At 40.8% G+C, this 21,254-nt stretch overlaps 1 protein-coding gene across 4 annotated transcripts in view; it reads right to left on the bottom strand.

Annotated features, from left to right (window-relative positions):
* Positions 1-21,254, bottom strand: part of LOC147135024 (chromobox protein homolog 1-like) — a 34,267-nt gene continuing 13,013 nt past the window's right edge. For 2 of the 4 annotated variants that reach the window (XM_086055508.1, XM_086055509.1), the window contains exons 2-5: positions 16,605-16,916; positions 16,263-16,434; positions 10,561-10,655; positions 1,827-2,160 (exon numbers count right to left, since the gene is read on the bottom strand). In XM_086055508.1, coding sequence (XP_085911634.1) covers positions 2,010-2,160; positions 10,561-10,655; positions 16,263-16,434; positions 16,605-16,916 — 730 coding nt within the window. In that variant the 3' untranslated portion in view covers positions 1,827-2,009. Of the gene's footprint in view, positions 1,706-1,826; positions 2,161-10,560; positions 10,656-16,262; positions 16,435-16,604; positions 16,917-21,254 lie in introns of those variants that run through there. The other 2 variants (XR_015090112.1, XR_015090113.1) reach the window with 2 other exon arrangements.

Raw genomic sequence — 21,254 nt, 5'->3', positions numbered from 1 at the left:
TGAAGAGGCATATAGTTTTATTATTTGTGTGATTAATTTCCCAAGTTGTAATTGACAACTGATGGCAGACTTTCATAGTCTCATCAAGAAATCTTTAGGCTGATGTTTAGCTGTGATATTAACCATTTGCCGACCAGATACCATCTTTCAACATCCCTCCTGTCAAATATTAAATCACAAATGTGTACCAAAATTACATAGAAAGACCTCATCAGTAACAGAAAGAGCTGACAAGGTTAAAACATAAGTGAGGCTGACAAAATTTTGATTCCAAGATCAGGAAGGGGGGAAAAAAAAACTGCGGTTCTCTCATAAACCAAGCATCTGAACTCAAAAGTGCCCTTTGCTACAACCAATAATTATACTTATATTTTGGTTTAGCTGTGCATATTGAATATCAGTGTTTCAGACTTTGCTAATAATAATGGGAACACAGGAAACGATTGCATCATTTATTAAAAATTGTATATTCATTGATTAAAAACTTGGCCTTTTGTGCAAGACTTACTTTAGGATCAACACAATTGCGGCGTACGTTTTGACGCCAGCAAGAACAACTTCACATTATCCCAACAAATATTATGTTACAGCACCGTATTGGGTGAAAAATACAGTACAGTTAAGCTTAGGTGAGTTGCCATATTAGAAATGATGGCGTCAATGACAGCAAATAACTCCTGATCACTTTGTGGCACAGGCCACATGACATGCGTACATGCCCGTGGTATGCGTACAAGTATAAAAAGAGAAGGACAGGGTAGTTGGTGGCAATGAGGGCAAAGGCGATTTATGTTGCAAAAATGCTAGCCTTGTTCAAACGTTCGATTTTGCAGGCCATCGTGAAAATGTCTGCTATCGTCATTTTTCACATACACCACTTTAGTAAAGAAACCAATTTGGTTGCCACAGCCCCGCAAAATGAATTGACAGCTCTGCACATACTGTGCAAAGATTTAATAACAGCTTTGATTGTTTTACTGCATATCCATTTTGGCCTATTCTCAACTTATGGCAAGAAAGCAGAATACTTTTATTGTATATGGGACACGATTTTTACAAATTATAATATGTTGTATTAAAGTATCCATGTCGTGATGAACGGTTTCTCAAATTGATACACCGAGCATTTTCTTGACGCTCACGGTTTGAAAATCTCCCGCGGGGGCAAAATCGTGAAGAAGGTGGATATGACGTCAGCGAGCCGTCTCTTGATTTTCCGTCTGTGACATATGCTCGTTGTGGTTTTTCTTCAGATTCATTTTGTTTCTCTCCTTTAATTGAACAACAAAACAAGCCAGCAATACTTACTGTCATAGCCATTTTCCGAGCTTGAAGATGACACGGCGGGCCAGTGATGTCACGGACGCACGAGGTCAAACGACCAGTGGGCGGGCCCAGCTCATGAAAATAGCGATTTTTTTGCATCTTTTTGAGACCTTTTCATTAGGTTTTTACCAAAGTAGTCATTGGAATCTTATTTGTATAGTACTCCTTTTTAGGGTAACTATTTCGTGTCCCTTACATTTTAAAGATTAACATAATTTAAAAAATATTCTGAGTCATAACAAGAAAGAGTGTATTATGATAAATGAAAGTTTGCATCCTCACATCACGGGAAATCCCCCCCCCAGAAAAAAAAAACACGGTGGCAATTGCCCCCCATTCTCTAGACCAGGGGTAAACCAACTCCGGTCCTCGAGGGCACCTGTCCTGCAGGTTTTCAATCTCTCCCTGCTGTAACACACCTGTTAAAATGATCAGGATCGTTATCAGGCTTCTCAAGAGCTTGCTGATGAGCTGATCATTTTAACAGGTGTGTTACAGCAGAGAGAGATTGAAAACCTGCAGGACAGGTGCCCTCAAGGACCGGAGTTGGTGACACCTGCTCTAGACTGAGCACTTGCCAAAGTGTCCGTTACAGTAAACTAAGCTCTACATGTTTATGTACTGTACTTTTAATTACAACCCTGAACCTCCTCGCTTTCTCTTCCTCTTATACAGCCACTTATCTAGTCTTTTTTCTCCTCCTCCTTCTTCTCCTCTTCTTCTGTGGGATAAGAGTGCCAGGTGAGGCGTTCCTCATAGAAAGAGATGACCACCTGGGGGCAAATGACATTGGCTTCTTTGGAGGGGACAAGGTCAGCCTCATCTGAATTCTTCCTGTTGTGAAAAACAGAGGCAAGATACTGAACAACAGAGGCGAGATACTGAACACTTAATCACAAGAAGAAAAAAATCAACTGATCATGCGCCACGTGTCAGTTATATGCACATAAATGTCCTGATACACTCGAAAGTTGCCAGTAATGCTAAGAGGGAGATCTGTGTGTGTGTGTGCGGGAGAGACTTCACTCTATGTGCAACACAAACACACCACACTCAGTCACATACTCAACTCACTCCTGGATGTAGTTCATTCATCATTTTATCCATCCATCTATTCTGAACTGCTTACCCTAACGATGTGAAAATGATTTTGCAATCAAAAGGCCTTTTTTGAGTGTTATGTTGTTTTGTAGAAGGAAGACATTTAGATGTTTGACTGTCACAAAAGCAAAAAATAGCAGTGTCAATGTTGAAATGATGCTTTTCCAAAAAGCTCATTTTTGCCATCTCACTTGTCTTTAGGTTCCCCGCTTACTACATATTCATATACCTGTATATAGTGGGGCCAATAAGTATTGGACAACTTAATTTTGATTTGCAAGTTCGCCCATTTAAAAAGTTAAGAGAGATTTGTCATTTTCATCATAGGTACACATCAAGCATGAGTTAAAACAAATCCAGGAAATAACATTGTAAGATTTTTAAACTATTTGTGAAAATGGGTGGTCAATATGTAAAAAAGTATTGGCAAGCTAGGAAAAGACACCACAAATAAAATGACACAACTGCACATGACTGGGATGAGTCAAACTGCAATTGATAAAAAACTTTGCGAGAAAAAAGATCAACAGTTGGAAACATTAGAAAATGGAAGAAGAATAGCAACAATGACAAACTCCCTCAGAGTGGGGCTCCATGCGAGATCTCACCTCATGGGGTTCAAATGATCCTGAGAAAAAGTGAGGAATCAGCCTCGAACTACACGGTGGGAACTGGCCAATAATTTGAAGACAGCTGGGCCACCGTCACAAAGACGACAATTAGTAGTAACACACTACGTCGTCATGGGGTACATTCCTGCATTGATCATAAGGTTCCCCTACTACGCAAAAATCATGTAAGGGCCCGAAATTTGCTAAAGACCATCTGGACAATACAGAGGAAGATTGAAAGAATGTGATGTGGTTACAAGACCAAAATTGAACTTTGGTTTGAACGTGTTTGGACGAAGAATGCTGAGTTGCAACCCAAGACCCAACAGGGAAACTCGAACCTGGGAGGATGAGGCCCAGGCCTATTGTAAAATTTGAAAAACAATAAGGGTCTTACAAAAAACAAAGAACTTAACGGGCTCCAATATATATATATATATACATATACACATATACATATACACATATACACATGCACACACACGCACGCGCGCACATGCACACACATATACATACATACATATATATATACATATATACACACATATACACACATACATATATATATATCCACACACATACACACACACACATACATACACACACATATACATACATATATATACATATACATACATATATACACATATACATACACATATACATACACATATACATACATATACATACATATATACATATACATACATATACATACACATACACATATATACATACACATATACATACACATATATACATATACATATATACATATACATATATACATATACATATATACATACACATACACATACATACACATACACATACATACACATACATATACATACACATACACATACATACACATATATACATATACATACACATATATACATATACATACACACACACACGTCAATTCGATTGAAATAGAAAGAGTATATGAAACCAAATTTCTTGGAGTTATTATACATGAAAAATTATGTAAATCACACAGAAAATGTTAAAAGAAAAATTTCAAAAACTATAGGTATCGTTTATAAAACCAAGGATATCCTAAATAAGGCATCTTTATATATATTATATTGCTCATTACTACTGCCATACCTGACATACGGTGTGGAGATATGGGGTCACACTTATAAAAACACTCAGTCTATCTTTAAGCTTCAAAAAAGAGCCATACGAATTATTAACCACTCATCTTATATAGAACCAACAAATCCATTATTCATTAAGGTAAACACTCTTAACTTCCATGACTTAGTTGAATTTAAAACGGCACAAATGTATAAAGCCTACAATAATCAACTTTGCCACAGTATCCAGAAGCTGTTCAAAATCAGAGATGGCTGTTATAGGCTAAGGGGTACAAGTGTCTTTAAAAAAATCAAGGACAAGAACAAACAAAGAAAATGTGTTTCTTCAAAAGGTGTGAATTAATGAAATACAGGAAAACTCGACCGCATCAGTTGCAAGATGAATGGGGCCATGTATTGTGACGTTTTGGGTAGAAACCTTCCCTCGGTCAGATAATATGAAACATGTCTGGGTCTTCTAGCATGATAACGACCCATAGCACTGTAAAAAGCATATCAAGGTTCTGGAGTGGCCTAGCCAGTCTCCAGACATCAACCCAATTGGAAACCTGCGGAGGGAGTTGAAACTCCGTGTTGCCAAGCGACAGCCCTCAAGGAGAGGAGTGGGCCAAAATACCAACTAAAGTGCGTGAAGACCTGGTCAAGAACTACAGAAACCGTTTGACCTCTGTCATTGCCAACCAAGGCTACATTACAAAGTAGTAAAAGTAACTTTTGCTGCCTGACGAATACTTATTGGCCACCCATTTTCACAGCTAAATTGTTTAAAAATCATACAATGTGATTTCCTGGATTTGTCTTTTTTTTTTTTTTTTTAAATGGATGAACTTGCAAATTTTTAAGTTGCCCAATACTTAGTGTCCCTACTGTACATGCATATATGCATAAATACATAGAGTATATACATTACAGAGTTTTTCCTGCATTCAAAATTGAGAGGCGGCTCCAGCTAATTGGGTGACCGCTTCCAGCCAGAGCGATTGATATTGATCAACACGGCGTGATTGATGTGCTTCTGCAACGTATTTTAAGTAAAGTTGCAGCGTTCGCCACTATGGAGGTGCTATATTAGGCCTGGCCAACCCACAACTGGCGAGCTGCATGCGGCTCTTCAAGCCCTTTTCACATCCAGGCGGGGTCAGGGGTGGAGCCAGAACGTGGCTAATGGGTGGGCCAGGAAAAATCAGGGTGGGCCTGAATATTTCTTTCACTTCGCTCAATTCTCCTGTTCCGACACATCGTATATTCAAACAAAATGACAAACCGAATAATATGAAATTCGGATCTTTCTTAGACAACCACAATTATGCCATTCTTAATATTCAATTATAAAAACCCAAATAATTTCAGAATTCACTAAAAATGTAAAAGTATATATTTTTTCATGAATCTCACTGGGTGGGCAGTCTCTCAATCGGGGTGGGCCTGCCCATGGCTCCACCCCTGGGCGGGGTACACCCTGAACTGGTTGCCAGCCAATCAAAGGGCCAATATCATTGAAAAGAATATATATACTACATCATGTGCACTACATTAGGTTAAATAAAAGCAGTGTTCATTGCTAAGTTACGCAGTAATGTCAATCAGAGGATGCATATTGCACTTTCAAGTATTAAAATTACCATCTGGCAGCCCCGGTGAGAACAGTGAGGAAACGCTACCCGTCTTCTGAGGTGGCTGCAAATTTTATCGACATTTTAAAGTGCACTCCTGCCAACACTTTACCTGCACCCTGTGATCTTATTGTTGACAATTTTAACCAGAACCTGAAATCAGCCCTGGACTCAGTACCTCCACGTTCAATAAAAACGACAAAAGCAAAGACTGTACCCCCGTGGAGAAATAATTCAATCACAATTTCAAAAAGAAAATGGAGGAGTGCAGAAAGGAGGTGGAGAAGGAGTAAACTTACAGTACACCACCAAATATTATGTTAACAACTAAAATGCTACAATAAAACAGTTAAACATGCAACAATTTCCTATTTCTCAAACCTCATTACAGTTAATAGAAACAACCCTAGATTCCTCTTCGCCACCTTTGAACTTTTAACTAGCTCTGATCTTAACAAGTCCCCACAGAGACCAACAGACACTCTCTGTGTGGGGTCCACCTGGCTGATCCGGGCCGGGGGTCTCTGTGATGGCGGCACTCCCTGTGGCCTGTCATTCCCCTCAGCGTGAATGGGCCCCCCTTGGGTGCCCTTTTCTCATATGGTTCCTCTGTGCCTTGTCATGTCTTTTTTAACAAAGTTTATCAGGTTGTGTGCTTTGTGTGTATATGTGGGGTGTGTGTGTGTAAGTGCAAGTGCAAGTGCTGATATACTTGGCGGATATATATCTTTTTGTTTGTTGGGTTTATGTTGTGTTTTGGACATTTTTACTGGACAGCACTTTGAGTTGCATACTTTTTGTATGAAAAGTGCTATATAAATAAATTTGATTTGATTTAAAATACAGGCTACGCTAAATCAGATTAAGTTTAAATGTTTTTATTAGGGGTGGGAACGATATCGTTTTTTCGATGCATCATTCGTTTTATTAAAAAAGATTCTGCATCGATTCAGAGGTATGAATAATCAATGTTTAAAGCATAAATCTAAAAAAAAAAACTAAAAAGATGTGCAAGCGATTACGTGCGTTTGTACGTCAGACGTCTGTGCCGAGGCTTACGCGACAAGATGGCGGGACAAACAAAACCTAACAGGAGCGGCGCAATCCTCGTTAAAAGCATCGGTTTGGAGACATTTAGTTTTTTATGAAGTGTGAGACGATGAAAATATTTCAGGATTCCAACAAAGATGACATGCTACCACCCAGGGTTGAGTGCTGCGAAAGGTGGACCCGTCGGAGATGATAAACAACCGACTTACTCTGCCAGGTGCTCTAGCAACCACTAAACTCCAAAAGATCAAGAAAAATGACCAAATTCATTGCATGAGATTTGCGCCCTAATCGGTTGGGGATTGAAGGGGCTCGCAGCATGATGCAGACAGTGAAACTGTATCCATAATATAATATTCCTGTCGCGTATTACAATAACACCAGAGCATACAGAACACTTCTTTCATCACATAAAAATATAATATACATATATACATATAATATACACACTTTGTGCAAGATTAAAAGTTTAAAGTCTGTTATTTAATGTTACAAAATATGATGGCTTAGTGCTACACCACTGTGGAACGAGCTCGAACTTTTATTGCTCTTAACAGAGGAAAGACACAGTACTTCAACGAGCCATCGCAACAGCACCACAAGCCTTTTCCCTTCAGTCTCGTCCTATTTTGTCAGCGCAGGTAGATTCTTGCTCTCTGGTTCACTTCGGCAACAGTCCTTTTCCACACAATGTTCAATGCTGCCCTCTGCTGTACTGCACAATATCTAGGGGGGTAACGGTACGCATGGGTGTATTAATACGTTTCAGTATGGCATGTTCGGTTCGGTCCACTTGCGTTAGGTTCAGTCCACTTATTAGCACGAGCTTACGCAAGGGACTGTTGCTCGCGGGAGAGGAGGGTGGCGGCACAAAAGAGAGAGCCAGAAAACAGCCAGAGCTCGAAGGTCCGAGTGTACACTGCGGTCTACTGTTTCGGAACATTCTGGCTTTCCTGTTCCCCATCGGCGATGGGGAATGGTACGTGGAGGATTCCCAAAGTTGTGTGCTGACATTGCTACATGAGATTGGCAACTATGTTTCAGATAGCATGTCTAACATGCACGGCATCATCCGACTGTGAATGTTTCTTAAACGAGAAAGCAAGCAGTCTTTTTAGCCCAAACGTCAAACTTAAATAGCAAGATTTATTCTATTGTAGCTTCTTTCAGAAACACGCCGTCAGACGTATTTTAACTATCACGTTTTTACTAATCCAAGTACAACTGCTCGCGCTTTTCTTTCTCCGCTGCTCCACTCGCTTGCCGTACGATGCATTCATGAACCTCAGAAACATCACAACTCAGCAACACACAAATCTGACCACACAGATAACCCAATTCGTTACAATATGCTGTTGAACATTCAAAGATTTCAATGCCTAAAAAGTGTATACAATTTCATAAAGACTTTTTAAAGTTACTGTATTTTTTTCATTACAAAAAGGGTTTTAATAGTTAGCAATAATTGTAACTGTTATTGTATGCATTTTTTATCACAAAAAGTGTATACATGTACTGTAATGACATCTTGTCTTAAACTTGAATACTTAGGTGTGTCATAGGCTGTTGCTGCTGAGTGCTTAAAGATTTCAGTGTCTTAATAATTTACAAAATTAAGAGATCTTTATTGTTAGTGTATTTTTTGTTCTGGTGTAATTTCTGTTAATATCACCCGACTGGTTGGCTTTTATTTATTTTTCTAAAAAATGTACCATTTAAAAAAAAATCCGTTTTTTGTACCGAAAATATACCGAACCGAAGTTTCCAAAAAAACTAACCGAAATGTGATTTAGCGTACCGTTACACCCCTAACGATATCACATCCTAACATAAACTTAATTTGAAATAAAGGTCACCAATCAATTGCAATATCATCCATCGATCCATTATCTATACCGCTTTATCCACACGAGAATCGCGGGGTTGCTGGAGCCTATCCCAGCTGTCTTCAGGCAATAGGTAGGGTACACCCTGAACTGTTGCCAGCCAATAGAAGAACAAATTTCAAAATCATTTAAAAGAAAATATACTAAATGAGGTGCTAGATTAGGTTAAATAAAAGCAGCGTTCATTGCTAAATTACACAGTAATATTAATCAGATGATGCATATTGCACTTTAAAGTATTAAAATACGGTCTTAAAATTCACCAAATCAGATTTAGGTTTAAATATGTTTTTATACATTTTTTGTTTCTCTAAGTTACAGACCTTTGTGACTAATGCTGCCATTTGCACTTTTTGAAATGTAAACAAGGTTGCCTTGCCACTTTAATAAAAGCCAAAGTGTGAAATATAAATCCTTGCTCGTCCTTGAGTTATGCAATTGTTTTTAAAAAAGGCATGCACTTCATGCTTGCAAAGCACTTTGTGCTTTGGGATTGTGGATTAACATCTCAAATAACATGGTAGGGGTGGGTGATATGGGCAAAAAAAAAACAAAAAAAAAAAACAATATTTTTTCAAAAAACCCGATAACGATAATTTGACGATATTCTTCAAAAAGATTTTTTAAATCTGCACTTGCTTCGCAGACCAATTATGGATAGACAGCGTTTATGAACAACACCTCTTAAATGACTAAATATATCTTCTGCAAAACAATGATATTCTACCACAATATTTAACAAAAAAGAACAAAAAATTATGTAAAGACTTGCATCGATTTTTGGGAATATTTATGTCATTTAACTGTCTCTGCTGTTATTCCATAATGATGTGACATTTTGAGCTGCAGTAAGCTCTTTTGTACCACTGCCAACTACTAGAGCAATCAGAATTAGAAAAAGGTGTTAACTACAGCAATCAGAATGAGAAAAAATTTATTTGATATGTGACGTCTGACGAAGTGTCATCCAGCGAGGGAAAAAAAGACATCGTCATGACAACACCCATTGTCATACATTGCCCAACGTATTCAGAATAAAGTTGAATAACAATATTGCAATTTCCCGAGAAGTGCATTTTCCCACTCATTCATTGCTGTGATATGTCGACTTGTGACTTTATTCATGTTTGCTGTGTATGCTGGCATCACACTAATAAACCGTCGTAGTTTGTGCAACATGCCTCGGGAATACAGGCTGGTTATGAATGATGCGGACTAAAAGCATGTAAACTGAATGTTAACCGATCATCCAGGATGTCACGTTTGACTTGTTCGCTAAAGTACTGAGTGTGTGTGTGTGCGTGAGTGCGTTTATATTTGTTGGTTCAACTCTGCGACTGTTTTCTGAGAGTGTGTTTAATCTTTTGTTTAGCATGCTTGCTTTGCTAGTTTTCCGCGTAATCCATATGGCTCGTGGTGCAACAGAATTGCTCTTCACGGTGACCGTTTTGGCACATCTAACAATGTTATTCCCAACGATGTCAGTCTTGTCAACTCCAAACCATTTACAGGCTACGGACGACGTGGACTCGCACCTTGCTATCGCCCCGCTGGACAGTGGACACTCCTCCATACTTGAAGCTCGGCTGCAGTGCAGACACAGTCACGTGACCGGGTCCTGCCCGCTGATTCGGCGAATGACTATCACTTCCTCCTCCTCTGCCGTCAATGCGCACTGATTTTTCAGCATTTCCTTATACTTTGCGGCCGTCGACTGACTCAAGTCAGAGGCAGTATTAATACTCGATAATGTAAAATTACACATCCTGAATCGTTTTTGTCGGTTGTGGAACAGTTTTTGAAAAGCAACAAAGGCAATCCAACCATATCAGTTATTCCATTATAACCTAAGAGAAAGAGGACCCACCATTTCATCAGGAACATCAGCTCGCCACTTGAATCTGTTGCACCAATAATCCTTTCTGGTTGCAGACCTCTTCCAAAACCTCGGACTTTCTCACCCTAGAGAGAAGGAAAGCAAATACAGTTTAAATTTAAGCATAAAATGTTGATTATCTAAAAATTCAAACCAATTGGTCCTTCATTAAGTGGAAATGTGTTTATTTTTGGTCTTCTGTATTTCTAACCTATCAAAAATATTTAATATGAAGTTAATAATATAGGCCGCAGTTCGATGATCAACTGTGTGGTTGTGTCATCGAATTTGCGGCTGCATGTTTTGGACACTCGGGTGAAGAGATGGGCAGAGCTGTCAACTGATCACCACCTGGTGCTGTGTTGGCTCCGATGGTGGGAGAAGATGCCGGTCCGATCTGGCAGACCCAAACGTATTGTGAGAGTTTGCTGGGAACATCTGGCAGAATCCCCTGTCAGAAAGTTTCATCTTCCACCTCCGGCAGAACTTCACCCACGTCTCGGGGGAGGTGGCGGGCATTGAGTGTGAGGGGACCACGTTCTGTGCCTCCATTGTTGCGGTGGCCGACCAGAATTGTGACTGTATGGTGGTCGGCGCCAGTTGTGGCGTAATCCCCAAACCTGTTGGTGGACCTCAGCGGTGGGGGATGACGCCAAGTTGAAGGAGGAGTCCTATCGGGCCTTTTGGTTGGGGGACTCCGGAGGCAGCTGATGGGTACCAGCTAGCCAAGTGGAATGCAGCCTTGGTGGTCAACGAGGCAAAAACGCGAGCGTGGGAGGAGTTTGGCGAGGCCATGGAGAATAACTTCCGGGCGGCTTCGAAGAAATTCTGGCCCACCATCGGGCATATCACAAAAGGAAAAGCAGTGCACCATCAACACTGTATGTAGTGGGGATAGGGTGCTGCTGACCTCAACACGGGACATTGTGAATCGGTGGTGAGAATACTTTGAAGACCTGCCTTCTCATGAGGAAGCAGAGTCTGGGGTCTCTGAGGCGGGCTTCCCCTGTCTCTTGAGTTGAGGTCACCAAGGTTGTTTAAAAAATCCTTGGTGGCAAGGCCCCAGGGGTGGATGAGATCGCCCCCCCCCCCCCAGAGTTCCTTAAGGCTCTGGACGTTGTGGAGGTGTCCTGGTTGGCACGCCTCTGTAACATCGCATGGACATTGGGGACAGTGCCTCTGGATTGGCAGACCGGGGTGGGTCTTTATAAGAAGGTGGAATGCCCTAGTACGGGCAGTTCGATCCCTGTATGACCGGTGTCAAGAGTTTGGGCCGCAATGCTGCCAGTAATTCGGATTCGTTTCCTGTGAGAGATGGACTCAGCCAAGGCTGCCCTTTGTCACTGATTATGTTCCTAACTTTTATGGACAGAATTTCTATGCACAGTCCAGGCGTTGAGGGTCTCTGGTTCGTTGGCCTAAGTACTGCATCTCTGCTTTCATCAGATGATGTGGTACTGTTACATTCTTCAAGCCACAATCTCCAACTCTCACTGGAGCGGTTCACAGCAGAGTGTGAAGCGGTTGGGATGAACATCAGCACCTCCAAATTTGAGACCATGGTTCTCAGTTGGAAACGGGTGGAATCCCCTCTCAAGGTTGGGGATGAGATCTTGTCCCAAGTCTTGTTCACGAGTGAGGGCAAAATGGAACGGGAGATCGACAGGCGGATTGGTGCAGCATCTGCTGTGATGTGAACCCTGTATCGGTCTGTCGTGGTGAAGAAGGAGCTGTGCCGAAAGGCGAAGCTATCGATTTACATTCCTACCCTCACCTATGGTCATGAGCTATGGGGTCATGAGTCATGACCGAAAGTAGAAAATCCCGCTTTATCCTCACGAGGGTCGTGGGGGTGCTGGAGCCTATCCCATCTGTCTTGGGCCAGTATGCGGGGTACACCTTGAACTGGTTGCCAGCCGATCGCAGGACAAATTGCAATATCATTTAAAAGAAAAATATATTACTATACTGTATCAGGTGCTACAATAGGTTAAAGAAAAGCAGCATTCATCGCAAAGTTACACAGTAATGTCAATCAGATGATGCATACTGCACTTTTAAGTATTAAAATACAGGTTATGCTAAATCAGTTTGCCACTTTTTGAAATTTGTGTTGACATGTAAACGAGGTTGCCTTGAAACTTTAATAAAAGTCAAAGTGTGAAATACAAATCCTTGCTCTTCCTTGAGTTCTGCATTTGTTTTAAAAAGGTACCAGTGTTTTAGATTAACTATAAAATGTAAGCCATTCTAGTGATGCATCGGAATCAAATTGAATCGTAGGCCTTTGAATCGGAAATCTATCGAATCGTGGGCCTCTGAATTGGAATCGGATCAAATCATGAGGTACCCATAGATTCCCACCCCTAATATACATATACATACATACATATATATTAGGGTTGTCATGATACCAAATTTCTGTTTCAATACCGATACCAATATGTATTTCGATACTTTTTGCAAACAGGTGAAACACTCAAATGTCAATATTTTACTTTATTTTAAAACAGACTTTGGTAACAATAACTTTAAAGAGTTGGTTGGGCTGATGGACATGTTTTCACTAACAAGTTCATCTTATATATTTTTTGATCAGGAAAATGAAAAGAGTTGTCATTTTCTATTTTACCCATTAATTTTGGAGAAATGAGGAAATAAGTTACTCCATGAATAACGAACGCCCTTTGTTAATGAGGAGAACGGCCGCGCCCCCTACCGTTCTATCGGAGTCACTGGAGGAACCGATTCCAAACGCTCCATTGAAAATCATTGTACTTTCATTGCTTATAACATCCAAAAACGGTGATCAATTGGCACCAAAATTTATGTGGACATCCCTACTAATGACCACTTCAACATATCAAACCGATTAACCTCTGCTTGGCTGATTTATATGGGAATGAGGAAATTTGGAAGTGAGCAGAGCTACATAGATTTATGCTGGGACGAGCGCACACTGCTTCTTTGCTGATCACAGTTAGGACGGGCGAGGCATTTAACGCCAGTCGGGATATTTACAGAGACTGTGAATGGGAATGAGTGGACTTGCACATTTATTTGGATGTGGAATGGCCACAGTTTTTCGACCAACAACACGCCGTCCAATGGAACGTAGCAGCCGAAATGGTGCGTTCCAATGTGGCCACACACGGCTGTGTAGTCTGATGCGCACGTTCAAGACTCAATGAGGTCTTACCTCACTCTGACGCTGCTTCACTCTCGCAGCTGCAAGTGGTGTCGGACAACGCACGCGACTGCTTAGGAGGCAACCCCGCGACATGAAGACGTAGGCTCATGATCACCTCCACACGCTGCGCAGACAGTAAAGCTAATGTTGTTGTGCTCGCGCCTTTTGTTTTAATGGCCTGAAGCTAGTTGTTGCTATTAGCTGTACCGTTATTCGACTGTTAGCCAGGGAGGGAAGGGGGGATTGGGAAATAAAGACCCATGCTTGCCTGATTGCTTGCCCGCTGCCAGTCGCCATCTGCCTGCTGAGAGTTGACACGAGTTTAGCGTCGCTAAATGTCCGAAATATAACCAGGGGTTCGTGTGTGCGTTCATGCTCTTGTCCGTTTCAGCCTGTGTAAGGGGAGAAGCAATCGCCACGGTAGGGCTGGGCCGATAATTCGATAGATATGTATTGCGATTGACACGTGATCGATACCAATACAAAATGCCTTCGATAAAACGTTCAATAGAGAAAAGAACAACAAATCCGATCGCAGCATGGTGCGTGATGTAGGCAGCATGCTTCCGCCTCCAAATATGAAGAAGAAGAGTTCAAACCAAAGAAGTAGCATTTAAACCAACAAGAAGAAGCTGTTAACTCAAATGGAGCACCCTCACGGGCCCGGCGGCCCTGCTCTACACTTGTGGGCCCGGCGTCTGTGCGGTCAGTACAACAGTACAATTAAATGATATTATGCATGATAACCCTATTAAAAACCTGTGGATGGAGCCATGGTGTACAAGTAGAGGAGTTCTTGTCTTTGACATGCTAGCAGTAGTTAGCCTTATCCGACACCGGCATCGCACTCAAGGTAAAATCAAGCAAGTAAAATATGAATGGACTATGGCAATAATGAGTCAGCTAAAAAGATAAAGTAGTCCTAAGATGGTAGGTCAACGATGATGTATGCACTGCAAGAGAGTATTCGTTCACTTACATTATATGAACATTGAATGAAGGCTAATATATGTGTCAACAACTGCTTTGGGGTAGACCTAATGCAAATACGCATTTACAATGCACTGATGGAGGACAAACTGCACATTACACTACATAACGATGCACAAAAAACAGTTGACTGTTATTTAAAGGTAAGGTTTAAAACAAAATCAATAATTATCAATATTGACTGATATGAAATACTTAGATTGTGACAGTTTTTCAAACATTTCTCAGCCCTTCTAAGCACATTATCTTTAAAATGGAGTTTGTTTAATCTTTATATCGACAGGTTTATTTCACTCTTTCATAGTTACATTGACCTCTTAATAAACGTTAAGTATTATGTTAAAATAAAATAACCTAAATGTATCTTTCTTTGGGTCATTATTTTCAATAGTTTAAAAAATGAAAAAAAATTCATATATATTGATATCGACCAATATGAAACACTTTTCAGTCATAATCGCCCAGCCCTACGCCACGGTATTTTTGATTTTGTGGAGGTGATCATGATGAGATCACGTTTTATGTCAATAAATGTAAGCTTTTATACGCACTTTTATACTTTCACAGGTTGAAGTGGACAAGAGTAGTAATGTGCATTTGCATTTTGGATGGCGATCCATCGCCATTTTTAGACAACAGAACTGACAGAGCGAGCAATATTACCACACTTGCCTCCCTCCTGTGACGTAGACTGCTGAGACCGAAAAAATTAGCTGAGCTCCAAAAGGAGACGGGCAAATTTGTTGTAAATCTAATTACAAAAAAGCCCTTAAATCACTACAGTCTTTTTTTTGGGGGGGGGGGGGGGGGGTCATTTTAGTACTGATGTAAATTTTACATGCAAATCTATTATGTCAGTGCCTATGTTAAGCATTTCTATCAATATAAAATCGATTTTCGATAAATTGTTAGATCCTTAATTGTAACTATGGTAAAACCACGCAACTTCCCGCATGACTCGAACCAGTGGGGGAAGTCGGACCTCTCAGTGTCGGCGGCCAATAGTGTTGGATGACAGAGAATTAAGTGCACCGACGAGTCCACTCCTCCACGCTCAACCAAAGCATGCTAGGGAGTACAAGGCTTCACCATCGCTACAATCTACTTCATAAAGTGTATTGATTTGGCTTGCCGGCGGCTAATTTGGAAATGTATTTTTAGCATGTGAAGCCCTGTGTACGCGGATGACATCATTATGTTGGTGTGCGGACTTTGCTGTGTCAAGTGCGCCAGGGAAAATCGCCAATTCTTCTATGCTTCCTTTTTAGATGCTCATTTATCACCGTCGTGCTGCTATGAAAGGGAGGCTGACATCGACTATTAAAATTAATTGTTAATGATTTTGATCGTCATGTGTAGTCGGCTAATCTTGGCAGCCAGAGTGCGCGCGGTAGACGCTGGAGGTATAGATACCACATTAAAATCGGATTCAGATACGACAGGTTAGTATCGCAACACTAGTCCATACACAAAAAAGTACCGTCTTCTGTACCCTGGGGTCACCTACTCTTACCTCCTCCTTCTTCCTCTTGCTCCCTCTCTCCTCTGGTCCTCCTGCTGCCTCACTGGGGACTTTTCTCTTGCCCTCCTTCTTTTTCTCCTCCTTCTCTTTGTACTTCCGCATGAATTCTGCGATAAGGTCAGGGCAGTCCAAATTGTCCTCTGGCTCCCATGTATTGTCCTCACTGAACAGGTAGGTGCAGAAAGGAAAACAAATGGACCAAGTTGCAATCTACAATTCTGTTTTATGGAAAATAAAAGATATTTCTACTTGTTTCCTCTAATTGTTTTTTTTAAACAAAACAGTTCAACGTTCCAAGTTTTTGCCTTTCTTGAAAGATTAAAATGGACTCACTTTGAGAAACCCTTCCATTTTAGCAGAAACTCCACTTTGCCCTTCACCACTCTACGGTCCAAAACCTTCTCAACCACATATTCTTCCTCCTCTTCTTCCTCTGGTGATGCTGTTGCTTCTGTGGCTGCTGTTGGAGTTTCAGGCACTACGGGCTGTTGCTGCTGCTGCTGCTGCTGCTGCTGCTGCTGCTGCTGCTGCTGCTGCTGCTGCGGCTGCTGCGGCTGCTGCGGCTGCTGCGGCTGCTGCTGCTGCTGCTCCTCCTCCTCCTCTGTATTGCCCTTCTTTACAGCTGTGGTCGCCATCTTGACCAGCCTATGATGAATCCAAATGAATTTGAACAAACAATATAAATAATGTATTGTGTGTGAGTATTTGTATGGTTCAAAACTTCAAATCATTTGTCCATCCATCCATTATGTGAACAACATATAACTTCTACTCAATACCAACACATTGTTGTCATTACTGGCTGCTTTTTTGGGGACTGCATTTACTGTTCAATCAAGTTGCTAGGTAGGAGTTACGGTAGCTGAAGTTTTTTTCCAGTTAGGAAGCGTTACCATCAAAAGCAACACATTTTGAACGTGTTCAAAATTTCTTTGCCAGAGGAAAAACTTTGAGACCATTAAAATTGTTGGCAAATGTCTTTATGACCGTTTGCGACCTTGACTGAACACTGGCCCAAAAATAACATTCATTAGGCGCGCGCACACTTTCCACTCAGTGAGATACATTTTTTAAAGATCTGCCTTGTGGTTGTCGGTGCAGAGAGAAGTGAGACAGCAGAGCAGAGAGAGAGAGACTTGATATACTGTATTAGTATTCAGTTTGTTATTTTATCAATTTTATGTCAATGTGGTGCAACGGATCACATAAGTCATGGTTCGGTCACAGATTTTGAGTCACCGATCGGATTGTTTTTTGGATCAGCAAAAAATAAATAAATAGAACTTTGTCTTCATTTATTTGACAAAACACTTATGACCATTAAAAAAAACAAAAAAACTGAATGTCTAATTTAGAGTGCACAAAACAAGGTACCCTGCCAGACATTCTGCGCTGAATGTTTTCTTAAAATTATTTAATGAGCAAAACTGTTTTATAAAATAAATGAAGACAAAGTGTTATCTATCTTAAGTGTAATTGAAGACACATTCCCTTCCTATAATCCATTAAGACCTAAAGCGCCCAGCTTAGCAGCTCTCGAAAACCTAAATTTTCTCTGAAATTCAACACCTACAAAATAATTAAAATCTCCACCTGGAGCAGATCGAAACATCATCCCAAAAGAATTTGAAGCCGTAGACATGTGGCTTTCAAACAGGCCCGACTATTAATCTTTACTGTTTCAATCGGAGTTTTATTAGTGCAAGAGAAGCAATTTAAAAACATTTTTTAAATCTAGTGGTAATTACCGTCCTCTGTTCTGTTACAAAGACGTCGATATCATCATTGTCTACAAACATATCCTAACCGCACTGTATATCACGTTTGACTGGTTCAAAGTCCACAAGCGCATCGACTTTTTCACTGCCATCACTTATTTCAGAGCTCCCGCGATCGACCGAGTCTGCCATTACTGCCGAAAAAATTCTGGACATTTTTAAACGGCTCACCACATGTATGTTCTGATGCATTTCATTGGCTAAGGGACTGAGAATTGGATTTTTAAAAAATGACGTACATATTCTCCTGGCTTTCAAGGTAGAAAGACGCAACTGCGCTTCTGGCTCTAGTGGTAGAAACGTAATTATGCGCTCCTGGCCTTAATGGGTTAAAGTAATCTAGGTCCACAATATTGAAAACGTAGTAAAAAAAAAAAAAAAGTGAGCAGCCACTAACGCCGGAGACATGTGCCATATCATGATGATGACAATGACGGCATAATTAACTAGCGGTTTGTTAGCGTCCTAAATTAGCGACTTATTAGCGAATATGATTTCGGGATAACGTGTGGATGTTGGTGGCAAGCGTTTAACTAATCCACTACAAGACATTTTAAACCCTCTTTTGCCCTAACGTTTAAAAAATTTGATTAAAAAAATCTGAATAAGTTCCTGGGTTTGAATGGCTGGACGGTGAAAAGAGAAATAAATTACTCTTTGGCAGTGAATTAACTGCGATAAGGCAAGCCAAAACGTCCGGGGCTTTTGGGAATATTTATGTCATTTAACTCATTAAGGACGGGAGCGCATAACCGCGTTTCTACCACTAGAGCCGGGAGCGCTGTTGCGTCTTTCTACCCTTAAAGTCGGGAGAGCGTATATGTCTTTCTATTTATTATTTAATTCTCCGTCTCTTAACCGATGAAATGCATCAGAATAGACATGTGACTGTGTCGTGAGTTGTCAGAGGATATACGGAATTTTTTCGAGCAGTAATGGCGGACGCCGTCGATCACGGGAGCTCTAAAATGAATAACGGCAATGATATAGACAACGCGATTGTAGACTTTGAACCAGTAGAATCAGTCAAACGTGATATATGGTTAAGATCTATGTTTGTAGATGACGATATCGATGTCTTTGTAACAGAAAACAGGATGGCAATTACAACTCTATATATATTTTTTTTTTATTAAGCGTAGTGCTTCTCTTGTACTGACACTATTTTTACCTCTTCGATTGAAATAGTAAAGATGAATAAACTCGAGTCTGCGTGAGAGCCACATGTCTACGCTCTCAAATTATTTTAGAATTATGTTTCTGTCTGCTACAGGGTCTGAGATAATTATTTCTGGGAAAACTTCAGGTTTTCAAGGGAAATTGCAAAGACGACCTTAGGTTTTGGGGAGCTTTTGAGCCAGGTGCTTTAGGCCTTAATGGGTTAAATGTCTCTGCTGTTATTCCATAATGATATGACATTTTGAGCCGCAGTAAGTTCTGGTGTACCACTGCCAACTACTAGAGCAATTAGAATGAGAAAAAGGTGTTAACTACAGCGATCAGAATGAGAAAAAATGTATTTGATATGTGAACGTGTGACGAAGTGTCACCCAGCAAGAAAAAAAAAAAGACGCCATCATGACAACACCCATTCTCATACATTGGTCAACGTATTCAGAGTACAGGCTGGTTATGAATGATGTGGACTACAAGAGTGTAAACTGAATGTTAACCGATCATCCAGGATGTCACGTTTACTTGCTCGCTAACGTACTGAGTGTGTGTGTGTGTGTGTGCGCATGCATTTATATTTGTTGGTTCAACTCGGCGACTGTTTTCTGAGTGTGTGTTTAAGCTATTGTTTAGCGTGCTTGCGAGGTCGCCAAGTTTTCCTCTTAATCCATATGGCTAGTGGTACAACAGAATTGCTCTTCACGGTGACCGTTTTGGCACATCCAACAATGTTATTCCCACCGACATCAGTCTTGTCAACTCCAAACCATTTACAGACTACGGACGATGTGGACTCGTGCCTCGCTCTAAATCCTCGCTCGACACTCCTCCATGAAATGAGGAGGAAACAGCTCCGCTGCAGTGCGGACAGAGTCACGGGACCGGGTCCTGCCCGCTGATTTGGCGAATCATTACCACTTCCTCCTCCTCTGCTGTCAATGCACATTGATTTTTCAGCATTTGCTCATACTTTGCGGCCATCGGCCGACTCACTTTTCGAGGTAGTATTAATACTCGATAATATAAAATTACCCATTGTGAATGCAAGACTGATGATGATATCGATAACGATATATATCGCCCACCTCTAACTGAATGTATTATTTGGTATGCTTTATTTTGAAGTTAGCTTTTGCTCAGTGAGAATGTTTGCAGTGTCTAAATTACGGTGTCGGGACATGAGGCAGAAAAAAAAAATCCTGTATCATTAATTTTAGGACTCGCTTCACCCCAAAGTGCCAAAATCCTCACATACATGCGACTTATGTTATCCAAGAGGGTTTTCAACTTCCTCTGCTGCTATTACTGTGAATGCAGACTAATCACGTTGCCTTAATGTGAATATGCACAGTTTTGTTTTTTTCCACCAACCATTCCACAGATCATGCCCGGCCCAAACCGTGGTCCTTGATCCGTACGGATCATGGATCAAAGATGATCCGTGCACCACTAAAAATGAGTGCTTAAAGCGCAAGTCAACCCAAACTTTTTTCCAGAATATGTTCATTGTAGGCCCACTAGTTGAAACAAGGCATTCTGATAAATATTGCTTTTGTGGAATAAGAGTAAGGTCAGGTAACAACCAATCACGGCTCACCTGTTTTCTGAAGCTGAGATGTGATTGGTCGTGACTTGAGCCCTGAGCATTTGTGATGTCATTTTCAGTAGACAGAAGTGACAAAATGGCTGCCCCCTGAGATGGTAATAAGGGGTGGATTTTGCTGCTTAACTCATATTCCACAAAAGTAATATTAATCAGAATGCTGTGTTTCAACTAGTGTTGTTCCAATATCGATACTGGTATCGGGTGGTATCCCGGTACCACATTAAAACGCTCGTATCGGATCGGCCAGTACGAACAAATAAAACGCAGATGCCGGTTATCGCATGCAGAAGGAAAATACGAGGAGAAGCCTTATCCATTATTAGCGTTATTGGTCATTGTTACAACCCCTCCTCGAGAGGGGTCTAACAGAGGTGTGAGAGTTGGAAGGGGTAAATGAAAAGTGCACTAACAAAAAAACTGGCCAGT

Source organism: Filicampus tigris, chromosome 16, assembly GCF_054856515.1.
Source record: "Filicampus tigris isolate MCC_2025a chromosome 16, RoL_Ftig_1.0, whole genome shotgun sequence".
Lineage (NCBI taxonomy): Eukaryota > Metazoa > Chordata > Actinopteri > Syngnathiformes > Syngnathidae > Filicampus > Filicampus tigris.
Note: the sequence above shows the minus strand (reverse complement) of the source record. Positions and strands in the feature narration are given on the sequence as shown.